Source organism: Oryctolagus cuniculus, chromosome 9 (genome assembly GCF_051225735.1).
Source record: "Oryctolagus cuniculus isolate XC-2025 breed Fujian yellow rabbit chromosome 9, ASM5122573v1, whole genome shotgun sequence".
Taxonomy (NCBI): Eukaryota; Metazoa; Chordata; class Mammalia; order Lagomorpha; family Leporidae; genus Oryctolagus; species Oryctolagus cuniculus.
This window is the reverse complement of record NC_142875.1, coordinates 55,492,025-55,515,833: the sequence shown is the minus strand read 5'-3', so window position 1 is coordinate 55,515,833 and position 23,809 is coordinate 55,492,025. Positions and strand designations below refer to the sequence as shown.

At 32.6% G+C, this 23,809-nt stretch overlaps 1 protein-coding gene, 1 long non-coding RNA gene and 1 other non-coding gene across 9 annotated transcripts in view; 1 reads left to right on the top strand and 2 right to left on the bottom strand.

Moving 5' to 3' along the window:
• The window catches only part of PCDH17 (protocadherin 17), a 96,700-nt gene that overhangs the window by 14,909 nt on the left and 57,982 nt on the right, over positions 1–23,809 (top strand). For 3 of the 7 annotated variants that reach the window (XM_051850016.3, XM_070048407.2, XM_051850014.3), the window contains exons 2-3: positions 20,016–20,074; positions 20,211–20,380. In XM_051850016.3, coding sequence (XP_051705976.1) covers positions 20,016–20,074; positions 20,211–20,380 — 229 coding nt within the window. Of the gene's footprint in view, positions 1–20,015; positions 20,075–20,207; positions 20,381–23,809 lie in introns of all 7 variants that reach the window. The other 4 variants (XM_051850015.3, XM_008260035.5, XM_051850013.3 and 1 more) reach the window with 2 other exon arrangements.
• Positions 408–472, bottom strand: LOC127492206 (small nucleolar RNA SNORD29). The gene has a single exon (XR_007921366.1). It is a non-coding gene; the product is annotated as a small nucleolar RNA SNORD29 (small nucleolar RNA).
• On the bottom strand, positions 13,233–19,564 carry LOC138843693 (uncharacterized). The gene is made up of 2 exons (XR_011378649.2): positions 19,013–19,564; positions 13,233–16,658 (listed from the first exon to the last, which is right to left on the bottom strand). It is a non-coding gene; the product is annotated as an uncharacterized LOC138843693 (long non-coding RNA).

The window sequence follows — 23,809 nt, the reverse complement described above, 5'->3', positions numbered from 1 at the left end:
TCCTTCAATGCTTTCCCAGGCACATTAGCAGGGAGCTGGATCAGAAGTGAAGCAGCTGAGATTTTCACACTGCCATCCTTATAGGATGCCTGTGTCGGAGGCAACTTTACCTGCTACGCCACAACAGTTGCCGTGCTCCTCTTTTAATTTTTTAGTCCTTGTTTCCACAAACATTTTGTATCATTGTTTAAAGACTTTGAAAGGTTCTTCAAACATTTGAAAAGTATCACACAAAACACAAAATTCTAAGTGAAACAAAAGGAAGGAATTGTTATTTACGTCTTATATTGACCTTCTGATCCTTGCTATTTTATCTTCAATCTGTGACATCTCAGCAGAAAATTTGCTTTTCACAAGGATATTTATGACATTTTATATTTACATAATGCAAAGATAAATGTACTTTTTTCCCTTAGGTGTTCAACTGTTTTCATAATCAGTCATAGTGAGCTAGTTTGATTCATCCCAGAAAGCAAAGATACATTTTTTAAAATCCATGTGTATGTTGCTGAGGAATAGTGGTTTTTATCACCAGATTAATGCTTAGCTATACATTCATTTCTGCATTGAATTCATATCGTTGATTTTACATGGTAAAGATATATAGAAATCTGTTAGCTTAAGTAGTAGTGTACTTGAAATTTTGAGAATATATTTGAAGGACCAGAAACTTTTGATTATTAGTTAAAATGAAAACCTTCTTCAATTTCCTTTACCCTAAGCTTGATTATGTATTTGAAGAGGTAAAATGTTTCTTTTTTATGTGAAAGCATGATTCTTTCTCTTTGCTCTTCAGCCAAGAGTATGCTGTAATAAGATATAGTAGAAGTACAATTCTCCAACTGCCACTGATGAAAAATAGATTTTTTAAAGCTCAGTAAACATTTTTTCTGTGTTAATGACTTTGCAGGTCAGAATAAGTTTGTGTGTCAATTCATCATTTTATAGGAAAAGGAACTTTGTAGTTAAACTGGTTGACAGATTCCTTCAGATTATTTTACTCTGAAATTTCACATTGAGTGCATGAGCTTGAACTTAATATTTGCATTAACTACTGATTATTTAACTTGAAAAATCCTATTATCTATAAGTATTTGTTATTTAATGATATTGTGGCTTGTGTTTTATTGGATATGAGTATGGATTAATGATGGAGAGGCCCAGGGGGTAAGAGAAGAAAGGAACCCTGGTCAATATCCCCAGGTAATATGATATAAGTAATTGTAAAGTGGAGATATTTCACTTGGTTAATCATAATAAACCTATTATCTTGTTAGAGCATTAAGATAGAGTCAACATGTGGGGAAACAGATAAAAGGTGCATGAAAGTATTTAAAATTCAATCATCAGATTTTATTGCACCCGTCTGCTCCTGGGAAATATTAGAAATTTGATCCATTGACCTTTAGCTGCTATTTTGAACCACAGTTTCAAAATTTGTGTTTTCAAGCTGGACATTGAAGTTAATTTGATAAGAGCCATCTCAGTGAATGTTTTAACCTAATTCTTTTTTTAACAAAATTTGAAAAAATGAGGCTTAGTGGGATGATGTGTATTTGATAAAGAGTCAACCTAGTTTTTTAATCCTGAATCTGGTTAAAAGCAACTAATGTTCACCTTATTAAGGTTTTTATTAACTTGGAGAACAGCTCACGTTTTTATTGTTACTTTATGCATGGGCTCCTACTTCTTACTATTCTCTGGATCTACAATGCACTAAAATCATACTTCACAGCATCCAATTATGCTAATTACATATCATACCACAAGAAAAAAATCATCGTAGCTTTTTAGTATTTCAGGTAGTTGTTGAGTTTTGAAATCTCGGACACCTGTAGCACCTTTCATCAACATAAATACAGTGCCACAGAACCTTTCTGGAATATTTTTTATGCCTTCACTTAGAGGGATGATGTATGATAAAATTATGTGCCCAGTATAAGAAGTACATTATGTAAATTGGTCAAGATTTCTTGTCAGCATTTGTGTGCTGCTTTGCTCGCTGCAATTCATGTAACTTGAAAAAGAGTCATGATTAGACAGGTGTTTCTTTAGCCTATGAGATCAAATTCCCGAAATATTTATATAATAGTGAGCCAGATGTACATAGCTTAACCTTATAATCCCATTTCACAGCTTTTCTAAATATTTAGAAACTTTTTACGGGTGAAGCTGATTGCTTTGGCAGCATATCTCCATTAATAGGATTTAGATATTTCTTATTTACAAGCCAGTGCTGTTAATATAATCTAGCATATTAAATAAACAGGGGTGTTGAAAAAGGAGAATCCATCCAAAGTCTAATTGACAGGGATGCTTTCTTTAAGACCTTTAAATTTTGTTTTTATTGACTTCATATATCAGAATATTCCAGTACAAGTGAATGATGTATACTTTTTGGATACAATGCTTATTACCATTTTGATGTGAAGTAGTTACTGCTTAGATCCCTTGTACTTCCATCATAATCTTGATATAAGCCACATAAAATCATGCATCTCTTCTTTACTAATATTTCTTTCAGCACTATCTTAAATGCAAAGCTATCATTTGACAGGTAAAATTATTTTAAATGCACTTATTTTTTAATGAATAGAAGCAATACAAAGTAATGTAATACTGTGCCATGATTTTCATTATGCTTATTTATTGGTTCTGCAATAATAGTAGAAGAGCTTATTGCTATGCTTTCAGCTTGAGCTTTGTATATACTATCGTACTGGGTGGACCATTTTATATTGGTGATATTCTGTCCTCCCAAGAAACAGTACAAGGATCCATAAATCAGACTGGGAAAAAAGAGTGTTTTAATATTAAGTATACTTAGTTTTATAAACTACCTAAGTCTATTTGAAAAACTTCAACTACCTCCAGAAAGGGGGGAAGCCCATTTTTTTCAAGGTATATATGACAAGGTGAAATCCTTGTTTTGGAAAGAAGGAAAGAGTAGGGAAACACACTATTACAGAAGAGAACAACTATTTTGCCTTTTCAATTCTTAGGACAATTATGTACTTTGTCATTTACACTCATGTTTATACAAAAATATGTGTGATGCATGAATGAGAAATTTATATAAATAAAAAGCAAAACAAATAATAGAATTAAGAAACCTATAAAGAAGAATTCTTTAATCAATGTTGAAGTATAAGTATTAGAGATTTTGGACCATAGGTGTTTTGCAGAATAACAGATTACTTCAGATATGAAGCTGTTCCACTGAGACTTTGTGCCTTTAAATCTGTGTAGCTGAGATTCAGGCACTGCTAGTCTGGTGTGTTTTGGATCTCAACTACTCTATCGTTGAACTAGCAATTTGTAGTCAGCCTCCAGGGGTGGATCACCGACATTTGACTTCGGGGCCAGTCACTCCTGACTTGTTTGACTTTTAGCAATTCAGTAGTTACTCTATTAAAAAAAAAAAGAAAGAGACTTTTAGAAAAATTAGCAAAAAATGTCACAAAACCCTGACATTCAGAAATCCATGTTTTTGTAGCAAAATATTTTCAGCTTATTTCCCAATATGTTACAAGTTTTAGAGTTTCATTTTCATATTTTCTTTCAAAATTTTGATTATATTTCTGCCTTCTTTTTAACAGGAATTCTCACAGCAAAAAGTCTACTAGAAAACTCATATCTACAACAGTGTCTGGTCTATAATAAGAAATCATTACATAATTCCAGACTGAAAACAGAGAAACTTGATTTATATATTTTAATAGCCTATGGCTTACTACTCTGAGGTAGTTACTGCTAGCTTTTGTTGTGTAAATCTACAACTTATTATCTCCAATTAAAACATCCAAATGACTCAGGCCAGAACTCAGATAAAACTATTTATAAACTTTAGGTATTCTATTTAGTGTATTAATATTTTTCACTTAAGATGGATAATAGATAACATATGTCTCAAATTTTCATTACAATTATGAAAGAAGCCTTACAAAATATGTCTGAAGGCAAGGATTTTGAATAATGGCTTGTGACTCTGTATATATTTCTATTTCTTTCATGTACAAAAGCACATGTGTATAAACATCCACACAACTAGACTTTTTACAAAAAAATTTTATATTAAATATGATGTTAAGCTGGATTTTACCTAAAATTCTGTAAATATAATATGGACATCTTTCCATGTCAATAATGTACTTCTTATTATCTGACAATGGTAGAATTTTGGACCCTTTAATGGGATATTATAATTTGGTTATAATCGGTCACTCTCTGATAGAAATGGTTAGATTGTACACTAAGATTCTCATCACAACATTCCTGGTAAAATAAAATAAAAATTGCCTCTTCAGTCAATGCAAGCTTCTTAAACTTCTTAGATATTTTCTGTTTAAAGATATAATAATCCTTGTTATTCATAGTTCTTTTGTAAGAACTGAAAAAGAATTGTGATTATTATATGAAGATTATGTTCTATATTAGGTGTTGAATAAATATGAACACAAAAATATTGTTGTTGTTTAGAGCAGATTACATGAAATATTCTGGAGCAGTTAAAGTTCAGAATAGTGATAGGCAAACATAGTCTTCTGTAAAAACAAAATTTCCATCGGTCTAAATTTTAGCAGTTGTATAAGAATACAATTTTCTCCCAGATTACTTAGAATTATAAAAAAGTAACTTTTCTCATGAGTATAAATTCCTAAATTATTTAATTATAAATATATTTTTCTTTTTTTTTAAAGATGTATTTATTTATTTATCTTGTAATAAGTCAGAGTTACAGAGAGAAGGAGAGGCAGAGAAAGAGGTGTCTTCCATCCACTGGTTCACTCCCCAATTGGCCGCAACAGCCAGAGCTGAGCTGATCTGAGGCCAGGAGCCAGGAACAACTTCTGAGTCTCCCACGTGGGCACAGGGGCGCAAGAAATTGGGCCATCTTATATTGCTTTCCCAGGCCATAGCATAGAGCTGGATGGGAAGTAGAGCAGCCAGGATACGAACTTGCACCCACAAGGGATGCCGGCACTGCAGGTGGAGGCTTTACCCTCTATGCCATAGCGCTGGCCGCTTAAATATTAATTTCTATTTTCTACTCTCTAAATCAGGCTTGTTTATTTTTGTCTTAATTCTAAACAAGCAATTTTGGTAAACTATCTTGCACAAATTGGTTTTCAGGAATCAAACTTCTTAAACTAACAAAGTTATTTCTGAAGTGGCAAGATGTTACTAAGTCTTTTTTGTGAACCATGATTTTCATGTAGGGAGACTTTGTGGCAAGAAAAGCTTACACCAGGCAGAAACAGAGAGTAATTTTTATGAAAGAACTGTTTTAATAATAATAAATATTTAAAAATTTGATGCTAAATTGCATCTGATTTCATTTTACACTTATTTTCTTATAAGGAAATTAAAGTACAGTGGCCTTTTCTATGTATACACACAGTGAAGAATAGAGAACTACGATTATCTTATTCAAAGGTTAGGATTCTTGCTCATATATCACTTGAAATGTCTTGATTGACATGCGTTTGTCATACTGAGGCATCTATAGAGCATGAAAACATCATTCATCAGGAATAAGCATTGCTATGAAGTACTGCAGCTTAGTTCAAAGAGTACAGATCAATTTGTAGAAGAATTCTTTTTGTCTTCCACATAACAGACACAAAGTACTCTGCTGGGACCTAAATACAATACAGTGACATAGAGTCTTTCAAATAAAAGTCCAGTAATAATTTCAAGAGTCTGCAGGTAGTTCCTGTATCACAGAAACATATCTGAAATTTTGGAAATCCCCAAAGCAGCCCAGATTCTCAGAATTAATCAAATAATTGACTTTGAGTCTTTTATTCCGATCAAAATTATCTAGAGGACCTCCTTACTTTTTAGTGTTAATCTAATTCAGAGTTGACCAGTTATAGGGCCAAGAAACCATCCCACAAGGTGTGACCTGATACTAGAAATTGTGTGGGGAGTGTAGATTAACAAGCATTATTAGAATGAGAATAATAAATCTGTAAAATTTGTGACAATGATAAATAGAAAAAAAGGAAAAGAAAGAATGATACACACAAAAGCCAGAAGAGTCATATGTTACTTGAAAGAAAGCAAAATGTGAAACTTGTTCGTATTACTAACCCATTTTGGAGGCTCTAAATATCCTTTCATGAACTCCACAGTCTTCAGTTTCCCATCCATAAAAAAGAAATAATTATAATGGCTCTACAGGTGAAGTTAAAAATTAATAGATAACCTTGTAAAATAAATAAGAAATCTTAAAAGAGCATGATCTGAGTTTAAGAGTGAATTCTCTCAAGGAACCAAGAACTGAAGAGCAATGTTGCTGGGAAAGAAGGGGTATTTACTCTCACCCTAAGTCTACTCCTGTGGAATTTGTAATTTACTCTAGGAAACTCCATATGTCTAAGATCAATTTGTTTTCAGGTATTCCTGTGATGGTACTGTTTCTGCAGTTTTAAGTAGTTTGGAATTCAATATAAACATACTACAGATCATCTAACCCTGAAATCCCCTTAAAAAGGTGAACAAGTTTCAAATTAAGTGCTTTCTATATGTACATCCCTTGAGAGAAGTTCATGTACCAAGAAAGAAAATAACGTGTGTTTTTTTTTAAACTATGACCTAATTAAGCATAGTGCATGTGTAAAAATCCCTCATTAATATTTTATCTGCATGCATGACTAGAGTAACATTTTTAATTATATAATTAAAAACTGAGACTTGGGCTTTTTAAGCCAGGCATCAACAACTTTTTCTGTTAAGAGCCAGATAGTAAATATTTTAGGATTTTTAGGCTATACAGTCTCTGAAGCATAAAGGCAGCCATTAGACAACAGGTAAATGACTCGACATGGCTAAATACCAAGAGAACTTTACTTTCAAAACCAGTAGGCCACAGGCCAGACACTGTTGTGAGACATTACTATTAAGAATATTTCTTAGCATTTTTAAAAATTTATATGTTTATAAAACTGCATCATGTAGATTTTAAAGAATTTATAATGAAACCAAAAGGATTTTATTTGTATTTTTAAATGATCCCTATTTTAAACTTGGGTAAGAAGGAAGGGAGGCCTATTGTTTTAAGTAAGAGTGTTTCTTTAATTGGAAGAGAAAAATTCTTAGAATTAAAGTCTTCAAGCTAAGAAAGAACTGGAGATGCTTAAATTAGTCATTATGTAATACTCTGATAAAGAGGAGAGAGATTTCATTTTATCTTGTGCTAATGTTTAATTAAAAATATGTTAGCATTAGTAAAGACACATTGCTTTATTTTAATTTCAGGTATGAATATCTACCTAAAATAGACTATTTCCACAAAATCATACATTTAAATATGATTCTTATTCTCATATTTCAGAGAAAAATGATAAATATTCTAGTAATCTAATACTCATAAATTTGTTTAATAATTAACTTTTCTCTTATATTGAAGAGTATCTTTTCTTTTGTAATAGTCATTTCTAAGGAAAAGCCTACCATTATTTGTATATTATGTCCTGAACTTCCATACTTGTTGCCTCAAGTTACTATTTGGTTTTAAAATCAGAAATTCAAATCTAATGAGTCAGTTTTGGTGAGCCTTATAATTTTATTTCAGTTTCTCTTTGTGGATGAGGACTTAAAAATTACCTTTGAAGCCTATGGAAAGCTTGGGGACATCAAAATCCTCCCAAAGTATTCATTAATAACTGATTTATTGTTTATAATTACAAAAAATAAACATTATCTATGCCAATAAAGAGAGAAAGGAAAAATTAGAAATGTGTTTTATCAGTCCATTTCACTTTGAACCTCCTTTTTTTTTCCTGTTAGGAATTAGAATGCACTTATAAAGGTAGTGGCTTGCAAGACTGATGTAGAAACAAGACAAAAAACTGAAGCTATGTATTCTATTTTCTCTCATTTGTTAAAGGTAGCCTCTTACTAAGTAATAATTGACTTTATTTCTGAGTGGTAACTCAACATTTTGAGCTGCAAGACCGGTGAGCTGTGTTTGCCAAAATCATTGCATTCAAAAAGTATTAATTTTAGTATATTGTAAAAACATAAAGTGATGAAATATATGACACCTATTGTATGCATTTGGTTCACCTTTAAACCTTTTAAGGGATATTGGGAAGTTCACAAAATCACTGGCTGAATTTAGTATCTTAATTTCTTTTGTTCTTATAAGGTAAGTATTAAGATACTTATATAATACTTATAAGTAAGTATTTTTGACAATTTTTATGAGTATAATGATGGTAAGTAATCATATGGTTAAGCCTAGTGCTTGCATTAGAATATTTGATAATAAATGGATACTATTATCTTTTTGTGCTATTAGTCAAAGAAAAAAATCTAGTTATTACACTAATATATAATGTTCAGCATATTAAAAGAATTTAACATTAAAGTGCAGAAAAGGTAAAAGTGCAGACTCCCAAAGAATCATCTGTTATTAGCCTTGATTTAAGTACCATTTTTGCTTAGCTAGTAATAATTTTTATAAGTATTTTCAAGAGAAGTAGCGTTCTTTTTTTGGGGGGGAGTGTCACTTAAAAATTACCTTTGAAGCCCATGTGAAAGCTTGGGGACTTCAAAATGCACCCAAGGTATTCCTTACATTCATTTCTCATCAACTTATTTCCAGAGATGTTAGGGTGGCTCATTATCATCTTCCTCCTCTGTCTCATAGCAGCATCACAGAAAGTGACTAGTGCTAGCAGTCTCTGGTAAGACTCATTGTTTTACAATGAATTGAGAATATGATAGGCAACTCTATGAAAGTCACTTAGCTGTAGTTTCTCTGTTTAAAAATGTGGACAATAACTCCACTGTGTCTCCTTGTTCATTTGAGAAGAATGAATAATAAAGACCAATAATGTTTTGTACATTCTCATATAAGACAGCATACACCAAATCTCCCAGTGCAGAATGTACAAAATAACATTCTAACCTACATTCAGATTTAGTGCAGCTTGGTTTGAATGAATTAGACTAAAAACTAATTTGCATATAAATATTTCACTTTGTAAATTTTTTGCTTATTATAAAGTTCCTTAAAAGTGATCAAATCTGATTTAAAGTAATGACTCAGTAGTCATAGGGGTAGTTGGTAAAATGACATCATCAATTTATCTCTTCCTTCTTTCTCCTCATATATTGGGAATACTAGAAAAGCTATTTCAGAATTATAATGAATTTTCATTGGCCACATTAAAGCCTTGAGTTCTTATTCCTGAGGGCCCAATTGCAGAGAATCCAGTTTTAGAAATTCTTTCCAGTGGGAAAATCCTTCAGTATTCTTAATAGAGATGGAAAGAGAACATGGGAGGGGTGAAAAGCAGAGGCGTCGTCAGAGATGAAAAGTCTAACTGAGAAACAGCACAAAGCAGTAAAGAAAAGAACTTTGAATTTTTCCTGCCACCACCTCTAGAATAAAAGGGGAAGACTGGGTATTGGATAGAGCTGGGATGGAGAGCTGACCACACTGAAGGGAATCGGAGAATTGAGAATGTTGGAGTTAGCAATCCTTAAGTAGATTCTGATTTCTTTCTTAAGACATCAACTCATGGCATAACATCATTACCATTATTAAGGAGAAAGCATGTCTAGCATTCAGCAGCACCTCAGTGGCCCTTGGGATTCAAGATTCAGAAAATACGTAAAGGGAGTGTGTAGCATTCACTATCTATTACACTTTTATAGTTAATAAATAGCATGCGTTTTACCTTTTGATTATCTCAATTTTCTTTGTTCTTGTCAAGGATGACTGTGTTCAAGAATCATAAATTACATAATTAAATTCTGAAACATAAGTTATTGAAGTTATCACTCATTTATAAACTGAACATTTGCAAGAGATTTTAATATATACCCAGATCATTTTAAAAACTAATCCTACTCATTCTCACTGAGCAAGAGACTCAAAATTCTTACAGGAAACAGCTCTTCCTATCTTCCCATTTTAATTTAAAGGAAGACTGTTTTTTGCTCAATTTGGTAAGAATATCCTGTGCTTTTATTATGCCTTTAGTAACAAAACACAAATGTCAACCACACTATAGTTGTATAAAACGGATTATTTTGAAAACCACTGATAAATACAGTTATTGTCATACTTCATGCACTTTAAAAATTTGAAAGCCATAGGTGCTGTCAGATAACTTTATAAGTGGTGGCTTAAAATGCTGTTGCTACTTCAGCAATGTAGAAAGTACCACACCATATATTCTGTTGAAGGCAAAGCTATCAGAAGCAGTGCCGGTATGAAAAGGCTTAAAGTGAATTATTCTACTCTTAACACTGCCTTGTGTTTAGTCTGCTGCAAAGAGAATGCTTGTTATCAATGCAAAGGCAATGCCTTTGAATGAATGGAAAAGCTCAAACTTGTTTTGTTTTGTTTTCAATTCAATTAGATCAATATATGAAATCAACCTTACGTCCCTAATTCAAACGGATTTTTCAAAATTCCACTCCTCTTTTCCTGAACACTGAACATACACATTTAATTGAACTTAGAAGTATTATTTAACACCTTATCTAGAATCATTTACTTTTTGACAAAACACTGTGTTTTTCCTCAACACCTCCAAACCCAGATTAGTTTGTGAAAGGTAAATTGATCTGTTAAGGGACTTCAAAGAGTCAAAGATTTACTTTCATTTTCCCTCAGGAATTCTTCTTCTAGACAAATACATCTAAAATTAAAAATCCTCTTCATCTTTTTATTGTTACTGCTTTTTTTTTTGTATTTGTTATACTTGCATTCACTATCTAGTACATTACAAAATATTAGGACAATGTTGACACAAACATGTAAAGTCTGTAGAGATGTACTTAAAACTAAATTTGGGATTTTAAACAATTATTGAGGCAAATTCTTGTAGAACCTGGAGTGAAATGCTGCATGTATTCTGACTCAAGCGTCTAACCTGCTGCCAGGACTATCGTATGTTAAATTCAAAATAAAGCCATTTTCATTTCTAGAAGTTCCATTTGGATCTCCTTTAATATCTTCCATTTATCTCCTTCAGGGCCAAGATTAAGGTGAGGCAAGGGAAATAATGAAGGTATAAATTCTAAGGAGGCACTTCTCTGTATTCTGCATTTACATTCCTGAGCAAATGAGGGGATCCTTTAAAGGCTCATGGAAAACGAGTATTATGAAGGAACTTTTCAACAAAATCCATGTTTTTATTTCAAGCTTTCCATGAATTTTTGAACTACCTTTGTAATATTTCTAATAGATTTTCAGGCTATTATTAGTTGATTCCATCATCTCTATCATCCTTGACTCTGTTTTTATTCATTGATTTTTCTCCCAGATATGAGTTATATTTTCCTGATTTATTGCATACCTTGGAGTTCCTGATTGGATCTCAGATACTTTGAATTTTACATTGTCAAATGTTGGATTTTTTTTGTATTCCTTTATTCCGTCTTAAATGTATGTGTGAAGAATGAATTTAGTTACTGGACTGAAAGTAGACTCTGTCCCACAGGTCTCCTCTTTGGTAAAGAAACAGAGAAAGGCAAGAAGACATCAAGAATGCTGGGAGTTTATAATCTAGTGCATCCTGTGTTCCTACACCAATCACTCTGGATATGCCAGATCTGTTTTGGTGTGTCAAACTTGTGCCCTCCATAGGAAGTTTCCTGTCATATGGCTCTATAGCTGGTCATATAATACCAGTTAATTAATATTAAGGTTATTGTTTACATATTTACTTACTAGAGTTTGGTCTCACTAATCACAGATTGAATTCTAGCAACATTTACTTAATAGTATATATGATGACCATAGAATCCAGCTTCCTAATTCTCATCTATTTCTTTCTTCCTTTTGCAGAGATACATTTGAAGACTAGTATTCTGATACTTTTTCTTAGATATAAGATTAAAATAATGAGGTCTTTGTTTTTCTCATCCCACAGGTACCCCATTGTATAGACATCCACGTATCATTTTGAAGTTTACCATACTTTTATCTAGTTACATTATTTCATGATCATTGTAGTGTTGGGCATAGGATTTTAAAATAAAAATTAGAGTGGAATTGTATTATTAGTTCATGATCATTACAGTGTTGGACAAAGATTTTAAAAATTAGAGTGGAATTGTATTATGTAACTAAGAAGTTTTCATATGTTATCTTATTTATGCACACAACCATATATTTTAGCTACTATTGTCTCAATTTTACCCCTAATATTGTAAAATATCTTTGCAATATCTTGCATACACTTTGGTACATCTCAGATGCTAATTAGTTTACATTACATGTTTTCCGAGTCTTTATAAAAGTATGCTACAGATTACTTCCAAATGAAGAGTCATTCTTTTTTCTTCAAAAATCAATCTTAGAAAGTATTTTCTAAATTTAAAAACTCTCTCTTTTTGAAGATGGATCCTAGTTCTTTATGATTGAGTTATGTTTGTTTCCTGTGTTAAGAAGAGAAGCTACTCTCTTGCAGTGAATTCAGTCTGAAATCTTTAAAGTATCTGTTTAATGACTGAGCAAACAGCTGCATACAAGAAAATATAATCTTTAAAAGAAATGAAATTTGAGCTAAATAATTCACATTTAAAGTGATTGTCTTATAGAGCTATTGCTTGAGTTTGCTGGTATGGCTATATCTCCATATCCCAAACCCATCTGTATTCTGTCCAAATGAAAATGAGCTTGTTACATAGGTTTTGGAAGTTGGCTCATATTATTTTAAAAGACAAGTTCAGAAACACTCTTTGCTATGAATATTTAATAAAGTAATTTGTAGTTTTAGACTTTTTCCTTTCCTTTCCTTTTTTTTTTTTTTTTTAAGTATTCATTGATTTGAAAGAGCTACAGAGAGAGAGAGACAGAAAGAGATCTTCCATCAGCTGGTTCAATCACTAGATGGCCACAATGGCCGAAGCCAGGAGCCAAGGGCTTCATCTGGGTCTCCCACATGGGTGCAGGGCCTCAAGTTCTTGGACCATCTTCCACTGCTTTTCCAAAGCTATTAGCAGGGAACTGGACCTGAAATGGTGTGGCTGAGACTCAAACCAGTGCCCATATGAGATGCCTGCATCACAGGAGGTGGCTTTACCTGCTACACCACAATGCTGGCCCCTTAAAATTACTTTCTATGAGGCAAAATAATTCTCAGCATGCATGAAAGGCAGATGATAAAGTTAGATATGTTTTGGTATAATGTTTAAATTGGCATACAGTGTGATGAATCTTTTTTTGGAATATATAGGTTTCTATACATGTGTAGATTCATGAATTAACCAAGATACTCAACAGTGCCATCATCCTAAAAAAGTTTCCTTATATTCTTTTTAGTAACACATTGCTCCAGCTTTAAGTTCTAGAAGCTGCTGATCTCTTTTTCTGTCATGTTTTTGAGATTCATCAGTAGTTGCATTAGTACTTCATTTTTTCATTGTTCAATAGTATTTCATTGTACATGGTTATAACAGTCTATGTATTTACCTGTTGAAAGACATATAGGCCGATACAGTTTTTAGCAAGGAAAACTTCTCTAAATATTCAAGTACACATTTTTATGTGACTAGTGTAATATCCATTTTTTAAGGTAAATGCCTAGAAATAGGATTTTGGGTCATATGGTTTATGGTTGACTTTATAGGTAACCATTAAATTGTTTTCCAGAGTACTTGTTCCAGCTTGCCTTCTCACCTGGATGTGTGGAAATTCTAATTGTTCTTCATCCTTGTCAGCAATTACTATCATTAATTTTAAAAATTCTATCTAATCTAATGGGTATATAGTAACATTTTACTGATTCTAACTTGTGTTTCCCAGACTGCTAATTTCAGAAAGTACTTCCTCATGTTGTATGTACCTTCAATATATTTTAGATGATGAAATGTCTATTCTTATCTTTTTTCCTTACTGTTTGGTTTTTATTCATTTTTAATTATTTAAAATGCATGTACTTATTTATTTGATTATTTGAAAGGCAGAGAGACATAGAGAGAAAGAGATACACAGACAGAGAGATCTTCCATCCACTGACTTACTCTCCAGATACCCACAGCAGTCAGGGTTGGGCCATGCCAAAGCCAAAATGAAGATCCCAGAGCTCAGTCTGGGTCTTCTCCATGGGTGCCAAGGACACAGTATTTAAGCCATCACCTGCTTCCTGGAGTGCACATTAGCAGGAAACTGGAATCAGAAGCAGAACCAGGGGTCTAGTACTGTGGCATTGAAGGTAAAGCCAATACCTCTGACACCTGCATCCCATATGAGCAGTTCATGTCCCAGCTATTCCACTTCCTTTTTTAAAAAAATTTATTTATTTATTTATTTATTTGAAAGAATTACAGAGAGGCAGAGGTAGAGAGAGAGAAAAATCTTCCACCTGCTAGTCCACTACCCACATGGCTGTGCCTATCAGGAGCCAGGAGCTTCTTCCGGGTCTCCCACATGGGTGCAGGGGCCCAGGGACTTGAATCATCTTACACTGCTTTCCTAGGCCATAGCAGAGAGCTGGATCAGAAGTAGAGCAGCAGGGACTCAAACCGGCATCCACATGGGATGTTGGCAGTGCAGACGGCGACTTTATCCACTACGTCACAGCACCGGTCTCTATTCAATATTTCAATCCAGCTCCCCACTAATGCAACTGGGAAAAACAGTGGAAGATGGCCCAAGTGTTTAGGTCCCTGCCACCCACATGAGATACCTGGAAGAAACTCATGACTCCTGGCCCAGGCCCAGCCACTGTGGCAATTTGAAGACTGAACCAGCAGATGAAATATTTCTTTCTCTCTGTAACTCTGATTTTCAAAATAAATGAATAAATAAATAAATTAATCTAAAAAAAAAAAAAAAGCAGAGCCAGGACTTGAATCCAGGCACTCCAATATGTGATGCTGATGTTCAAAGCGGCATCTTAACCACTCAGCCAAAGACCCACCAATTTCCTACTATTTAGAGAGTTTTTTCCATATTCTGCACACTATATTACAGGTGTTTTCTCCAAAGCTTCAGCTTGTTTTTAAATTCTCTTGACTATGTCATTTTCAAAACCAATATTCATAACTTAATAAGGTCCAAGTTTTTACTCTGTGGATCATGCTTTGGTATCTTATCTAAGGAGCTTACAAACATTTTATTTTAGCTTTTCTTTAAAAAGTTTTATAATTTTATGCTTTGTATTTAGATCCAAAATCCGTATTTAGATGTAGGTGAAGGTTCATTTCTATTTAATTCTCTGTTAAATAGGTATTTGTGTAGGTCCGCTTCCTCTATATTTTGTTTTGTTCCATTTTCAGGTCCGTTCATTTGGCACTACTGCCTTAATTTACAAAACCTCAATATTAAGTCTTTATTTAAATAGAGTTTTTGTAGCTTCTTTCAACTTAATTCTATTTCCCAAAATTGCTTTGCTTATTATAGTTCATTTACTTTTCTATATAAATCAAATAATCCTCTTATTTTTATCTAAAGAATATCGTGCTTGGAATTTAAACATATAACATGCATAGATTATTTGGGAACATTGACATCTTTATGATTTTGAATCTTCCAATCTGTAAATACTCTCTGTTTATTTAGAATTTTAAAAATTTATTTCACCATTTTTGTAACATTCAGCATATCTTTCTGCAAACTTTTTGCATTTATATACTAAGAATTTGATTTGAGGGGAAGTTATTATAAATTCATCACTTTTGAAATTTTTATTTCCAAATTGTTCATTTTAGAATACAGAGACGTGATTGACTTTTGCGTGATGACCTTGAATCTAGCAACCTTGCTTAATTCATTTATTAATTAGTTCTCAGTGTTTTTTTTTATTGCTTGCTGTTTTCTGCCTGAACAATATTATCTGTGAATACAATGATATTGTCATTTTTTTCTTCCAATTTACATACTTTTATTTATTTTTCCTGCATTATTAAACTTGATAGGGCTTTCAGCACAATGATAAATAGGCATGGTAAGAGTGAACCTCCTTGCCTGGGGGAAGGCTTTTCATCTTTCACCATTAAGTATGATGGTAGCTACACTTTTTGGGTGTTTTTGGGGGGCAGCTGCCTTTTACAAAGTTGATGAAGTTTCCTTCCATTCCTAGTTTATTGAACATTGTTATCATTAATAGATTTTGAATTTTTTTCAATGCTTAATTTTTTAAAAAATTCTATTTTAATTCTTTAATTGTAAAAAAACCTGTTTTTCTCCTTTTACTCAATACACTTTCAGATAAAGGCACATTCAAAGAGCAATATCAGATTAATCTACTTTCACAAATAAAGAGCTTTCCTAATTTCAACCAACATGGTTCACTTTCACTAGCTACTATTTTTGGATCTTTCTCATAGCTACTTTTTTTTAAAAAAGATTTATTTATTTTATTTGAAAGGCAGAGTTACAAAGAGGCAGGGGTGGGGGAGAGAGGTCCTCCATCTGCTGGTTCACTCCTCAGATGGCTGCAACAGCCAGAGCTGGGCCGATCCAAAGCCAAGAGCCAGAAGTTTCTTCCGGGTCTCCCACGTGGGGTGCAGGGGCCCAAGGACTAGGGCCATCTCCTTGGGCCATCTTCTACTACCTTCTCAGGCCATAGCAGAGAGCTGGATGTGAAATGGAGCAGCTGGGTCTCGAATCAGTGTCCATATGGGATGCTGACACTGCAGGCAGTGGCTTTACCCACTACACCACAGTGCTGGCCCCATAAGAGCTACTTAAAAAAAAAAATCATATTCTGAGTTTCTGAGTTCTAGTAGAATGTCCAAGTTGTACAAAGTATCACAGCTTAGGGTTAGTTTTCTATTGAATAATGCTGATAAATTTTGAATGTCATTTGTAAATACATTGTAATTTGTTGAGTACTAGTAGAAAAATGAGTGAAGGCAAATAATCAAGGAAATCATTCATATCCTAAAGATTTTATTCATATAAAGTGTTAGTTTACTTGCCTATTACCTTATTTCTTTGTTCCCTGAACAAAAATTAGGCAAATTTTATTGCTTTTAACAAATAATTTTTTTAAAAAAACAAAAATAGAAATACACATTGTTTTATGTCTATTCCGATATATTTTGTCATGAGCAAATAGTACTTTAAAATGAAAATTTTTGTCTAAATTGTTCTTGATTATTGAAAGATTGAATAAATCAACATACCTTACATTTTTCAAAATGTCTACTTGAGAACATTACTTTAACTACCCTCTAATTGAAATCACAGTAGTTTTTGTGAAAAAAGTTACATATTCTTGAAATAATAGTTAAAAGTCACTAGGTTTAAGTTGGGCTTGAAGACAAATCATTGTAGTAATTTGTAAGAAAGAGGCTAACATTTTCAAGACCTGTAAATATTTATTATAAATTATTTTACTGAGACCTAAAGAGTTAAACAAATATGACTTCATACCTATTTTCTTTTGAGACTTAAAATTTAAGAATTATAAATGTAGAAGCTAGAATTCAATTATTGGAATACAATGTTGTAAAGTACCTGAAAGTTCCCCTACCTCTAAATTAATTGATGCTGCTTTGTGTTTTTTCTCTATTTTCACTTTTTCTATGCAGTTACCACTATTTGGTATTCATGTTTTTAAAATGAGTTTTGAGATAACCATGGAACCTCAATAATGAAAATATTACCTTATATATTAAACTGTGTGGTTTTCATAGTGAATTAGTTATATTTTTGTTAAGAAACAAATGGCTATTTCATTATGGTAATTATACACACACAGAATCTCACATTCCTATCTACTTAATGGATAAGTTCAGACATAATTAGTAAACTGTTGATACTCTAGTATTTATTGTTACAAATTTTTGATCTGCATTTTGTGAAATTCTATGATTATAAGCAACTTTTTTTCTTTTTCCCATGTTTTGTTTTACCAGCTTCTCTTGGCTTCTCACCTGCCTCCCTCCCTTTCAAATAGATTTTTGTTTCTCTCACCCTCCTTTTCTTTTATCTTGCATTTTTACTTGCTTTTCTCTCTGCTTCTATTTTCCTTCTCTTTTTCCTTCTTTCCCAATCCCTGATTTTCTCCTTTCCTCTTATTTTTCTTTCTTCATCAAAACAAGGTTTGGTAACAGTAGCACTGTGCGGTGTTCTTCAGACATTCTGATGCATTCTAGATTTATGCACACACAGAAACAAATGCACATGCAATGTTTAAGAGTTCTTCATTCAGTGAGAAAATATGTCTTGTTTCTTTATTTGTTTCTCATTTATTATAATAGTTTATATCTTTAATAATATGCCAACATGTTTTAAAACTAATCCTATTAGGACAGAAGAAACACTTCTCCACTGTCCCAAATAGGGACACATCCTACTTAATTGAAATCACAGATCTACTTATAATAACATTTTTTCTAACCAGAATTTCCAATTTCACATTACGTTTTACTTTCTCCTTATTTCTCACAATTCTGTTTTCCCAAAATGTTCTAAGACACTTATCCTAAACTTTTAACTAATAGCAGTAATGTATTAGATACATACTTTTAATCAGTTTAAAGAGCAAACTAGATTTCGCAAAATTTGTAAAATTCCTAAGTAATTATGTTCTTAAAAGTTGGCAACATTTTTTGGCACAGATTTTTACCATGGATGTTAGTCATCACTATTAATTATACTAGAAAATCAAAGTTATTATTAAAAGAATACTTTTTCATTAATGAAACAAAAAAGATGATGCTTCACTGAATCTGGAAACTAATACATTTTAATGAAAGTACCTTTTGCTAACTAATAGTTAAAAGACAGGAATGAGAAGTTAATCTGATATATTCACCTTTATATTTGCATGTAATTTGATAAAAATCCTTTGGACAAGGATTGCATATAAAAAGATTATAGATTAAGAAATTTGTGAAGGGTTTCCCTGCCCCTAAACGTGTAGCAGACTTTATATGATACTTAAAACTATTTTTTAACATATTTCTTTTTTTTTCAATAATAGTTCATAAAGCCAAATAAATCATCATATGGGAAGAAAACAATACTCTTACTTTAAATTAGCCTTGTTTATAAAGAAAGCACATATTGAACTACATTAAGCCTTACCTTGGGCCCTCTGCTTCATGAATTGCATGCTTCCTGTGTTACTGATACTTGTGTGCTGGATGGTCTTGTACGGACCCATAGCTGCTTCAGAGAATAATGGCGTGATATGAAGTGATGAGAAAACAGGAGAAGCTTTGTCACTGAGTCAGCTGCAAGAAAAAGGAATGTGTATGAATGTACAGTATAGGCAGATCTATGAAAGATCTAGTCTCTTTCTCCCAAAAGACTCTGTTCCATGATACAAGGAGAATTCAGTTCTTTTTGGCAGACCTCCATGTCAGTTTGGAAGCAGTATAAACAACCACAAAAACAAGCCTAGCTCCTCAACATCTTTACTCTCAATGCTTTAAGTAACTTCTTTTCCCCTAATTTTTATTTTACTTTGTTTTTAATAGCCAGGAAGTATCACATTTTTTCCCATTGGATTGTTTGGATTTAATTTCAATAATTGGGATACAGCTAGCAATGAATCATAGAGATGAGTTCAACCATATGTGGCATCCTTGTGTCTGTTACTGGCAAAATTTGAAGGAAAGGCCCTGTATCTGTTAATTGAGGAATGGATGCCTTTAAATGATATTGCATCAAGAAGGGCACAGAATCCCAGCAGATGATGTAATTATGCTTAAAAATGAGTATTATTAAATAATTCACACTTTTAATATGGAGAAATTAGGTCATTTTCCCACTCCTCCTACAAATATTCAATCTTAATATCTAAGTAATGAAACAACACAGTGCTATCCATTCTGGTGCTAACAGAGAATGCCAGTTATGACAGGCTCATTGTTTACTTTAACAGGTAATTTGTGGACCGGAATCATTTAATTGTTCTGAGTACATAATTACATGTCAGCAATTTCCAATTTAATTAAAATGTACAAATCTGAAGATTAAGGGAAATTTTGAATTATTAATCATTTTTCCACTAGGAAATCTTGTTGCTCTGCAGGAGATTTGTCCAGTGTACAACTATACGTATTTTTTTCCTTCTCTTTCACAGACAGACAATTTTCCCGCAGAGCCCAATTACATGGGCAGCAGGCAGCAGTTTGTTCAAAGGTAAGGCCTATTAAATAACTTTCTCAGCTTCCCCATTTGCATTCCTGTCAAAATTGCTTTGCAAGAGACTACACTTCAGATTCAAACTAGTAGAGACAACACTTTCTCTTCTTTTTCTTTATATGTATTTCAGTAGCTCCACGTTTAAGGACCCAGAAAGAGCCAGCCTGAGAGACAGTGGGCACGGGGACAGTGATCAGGCTGACAGTGACCAAGACACTAACAAAGGCTCCTGCTGTGACATGTCTGTTAGGGAGGCACTCAAGATGAAAACCACTTCAACTAAAAGCCAGCCACTTGAACAAGGTGAGTGAAGTCTTCCAATGCTTACAAAATGTAAAGCTTAAGCAATTATAAAACTATTAGTACCAGCACTGCACTTTATCACCATGGAATGCACTATTGATAATAAGAGAAACAGAAAATCCTGATTGTCCTCAGACAGAAAGCACTTATTCACTATCATAGTTACAACAGAGTTACAATGAAGAACATGGATATCAGCCTTTAATATTCTTAAAATGAGAACTTGACCAACAATTACTGAATTGTTCATGTTTTGTTGACATCTCCTGACCCTTCCTATGTTGAGTTTAACCAGTGACAAAAATATGATATGCATTAGCTGGATATACACATTGTAATCTACTAATTTAGAATATTTAAAATTAAGAAATTCATTACCTTTTAGGTGAAATAAGTTCTTGGAAATTTATAGCTCTTACCAGGGCTTGTTTATTTTTAGTTTCAAAATAGTCTCTCTTTTTTTTTTTTTTCAAGATTTATTTATTTGAAAAGCAGGGTTGCAGAGAGAGAGGGAGACAGAGAGAAAGAGGAATCTTCCATCCATTAGTGTACTACCCAAATGTCTGCAACAACCAGGACTGGGTCAGACCAAAACCAGGAACAGGAGCTTCTTCTGGGTCTCCCTTGTGGGTAAAGGTGCTCAAGGACTTGGACCAACTTATGCTGCTTTCCCAGACACATTAGCAGAGAGCTGGGTTGGAAGTGGAGATAACATGCTCTCGAGCTCTCATGTAGGGTGAAGATGTCACAATCAAAGAGGCTTAATCCAGCTCCAAGGCCGGCCCCAAAATAGTCTTTCAAGAGAGTCAAGTAATATCTAAGCCAAAATTTTAGTTCTTTCTTTTGGTTTACATCTAACTGCTCATGAAAACCAAACAAATACAAAATTGTTTACACTGAAAAAGCTTATTCAGAAGCATTTTAATACAGATTTCTTAAAAAGTCTATCTCCAATTTATTTAATGTGGCTTTTTATTAATTATGGTATTTTAGCATTTCAAACACAATGAAATATTTGGCAATGAGTCATTCATTGATAATTTTCACCCAAAGATAAATAAGCTACTTTTACATGTAAGATTGGAGATCATAAATAGAGGGTTTATTTTGAAAGATTTAATTTAATTGGGAGGCAGAATGCCAGTGAGAGGGAGAGGAGAAAGAGAGAGAGAGTCATGGAGAGAAGGGAAGAAAAGAGAGGGAGAGAGAGAGAATGAGCGGCAGAGAGACTGAGATCTTCCATCTGCTAGTTCACTCCCTAAATGCCTGCAACAACCAAAAGCAGGAACTAGGCATCAGGGACTCAAGTACTTGAGCCCTCATCTGCTGCCTGCTGAAGAGCATCAGGAGAAAGCTGGATTGGAAGTGCAAACTAGTGGGACTCATCCCAGGCCCTTGGATATTAGATGCTGATGTTACAAGCAGTAGCTCAACCACTTTCACTACAGCACTTGCCTTAGTGAATAGATTTTTTATGTTCTATTGTGAAAAATGAAAAGAAGTGTTATATAAATTAGACTTTAGAATGACAAATGCATTAGTTAGATTAATATTGATATAAAATTAGTTGGCATATTAATCTTTAAAATATTCAGTTTTAAAATGTAGTTAGTATTTATCATTTCAGATTTTTTGAGAAACTACATTTAAACTATACACACATAGCTTCTAAGTTATTTATTCATTGTTGATTCTTAGAAAATAAAATTTTATCTATAGTGCAGTCTGTACTAGCATATATACATCAGCAGATACAGTGTTATTAACATTTAAAATCATGTTGAAATTTTAATATAAACATACAAGTACTCATATCAATATATAAGTATTAACATATACTTATTTATATGTTGAAAATAAATCAATACATACTCAGTATAGAAATATAGATGTTAATATTTCTACTTGAATATAATTATACCAGATTTATTTTAAAATTGACTTCATCAAAACTTTGTCTTTTAAGTATTAATTGTAAACCAATGACTTTTTTCTTATATTTTACCATAGCAACTTTCTTTGTAACAGTGCATTACTGTCTTTAAATTACTTGTAACAGAGCAATTTGAAAATTTATCTTATAGCTATACTTCCTACAAACATATATATTTACTTGAAGTGACTTAAATGGACATGTTGAGATGTGACTCTGTGATTCTATGATATATGTGAATCTTTTAGACACATCTTAGGCAGTATTTTGCTGGATCATAATATGTGAACACACAGCATTAGATAGACCCATCTATGTATATGAAACATCTGGTGATTGGTAGATCATTCTCTGGATACTATTTGTAAAGCAGGATAAAATAAGAGTTTGTACTTATTATAATCTATCTGAAGAAAATTCTTAATAAAAAAAACAAAAGAACTGTTGATATTTAACTCTTTGAGTTCCCTCCACTAACTAAGCAATGTTTTTTATGTGAATGTATTACTTTTACCTACAGAAAAATAAGATTGTCCCATTTATTATGGCTGAAAATGCAATTTATATTGAAAAGCTATTTTTTTAATTTTGATATAAAACAATAATATCTTAAGAAGGTGGTTATCATCTTTAAGAGAAGGCAAAAGTGGCATTATGTTTTAGTTAATATTACACATGATCTACTGCTAGTTTAAGGATAAGAATATCAATAGAAATGTCTCTGCAAGCAAATAGTTTTCATACATCTCTATTGATAAATAAAGAGAAATTATTATGAATCCAAAAATTACACTTAGGTAATCTGTGAATTACATATGAGAACAAGATTGACTTCCCCTTATTTAAAACATGAATTTTAAGGTTAGCTAAAATAACATTTCATTGACTAATTGACCCACTGATTTTGTTTATGCATTTATTTAATATCTGTCAAATGCTTTGAAGCTGTAAAGAAAAGTTAAATGCTTCAAGAATATCTAAAATAAATTTAAACTGAAGCCTGCCTTCAAATAACTATATGGAACTAGTGGAGAGGAAAGTTGTCTTTGTCTCTGTGTCTCTGTTAATCTGTTTTCTCCCTCTCTCATTTATGTCTGTCATCTGTTTACCTATTTATCTTTCTATTTGCATCTCATCTATCTTTGTATCTCTCTTCATCATTTATGTGATTTATCTATTTATCTTTCATCTATGTATCTGTCTATATCCATCTGACTATCCATATAGAATCAGAAGGTAGAACTTGAATTTATTAAATTCTTGCCACTTACTATATACAGTGCAAACTTAATTCCAATGTTTCCTTATATAACCTGCAAAATCTAAAAAAATTTTCATCTTTACATATAATAAAATTTATCCTGATGGAAATGTATTAATCCACACATTTGGAATTTAATCCTAAATCTAAATACAAGCAAAACTTGTGTCTTTTCTATACAAATTTGTTTCCAAATGGAAGAATTTACACAAATAATCATCTTTATACATTGAGA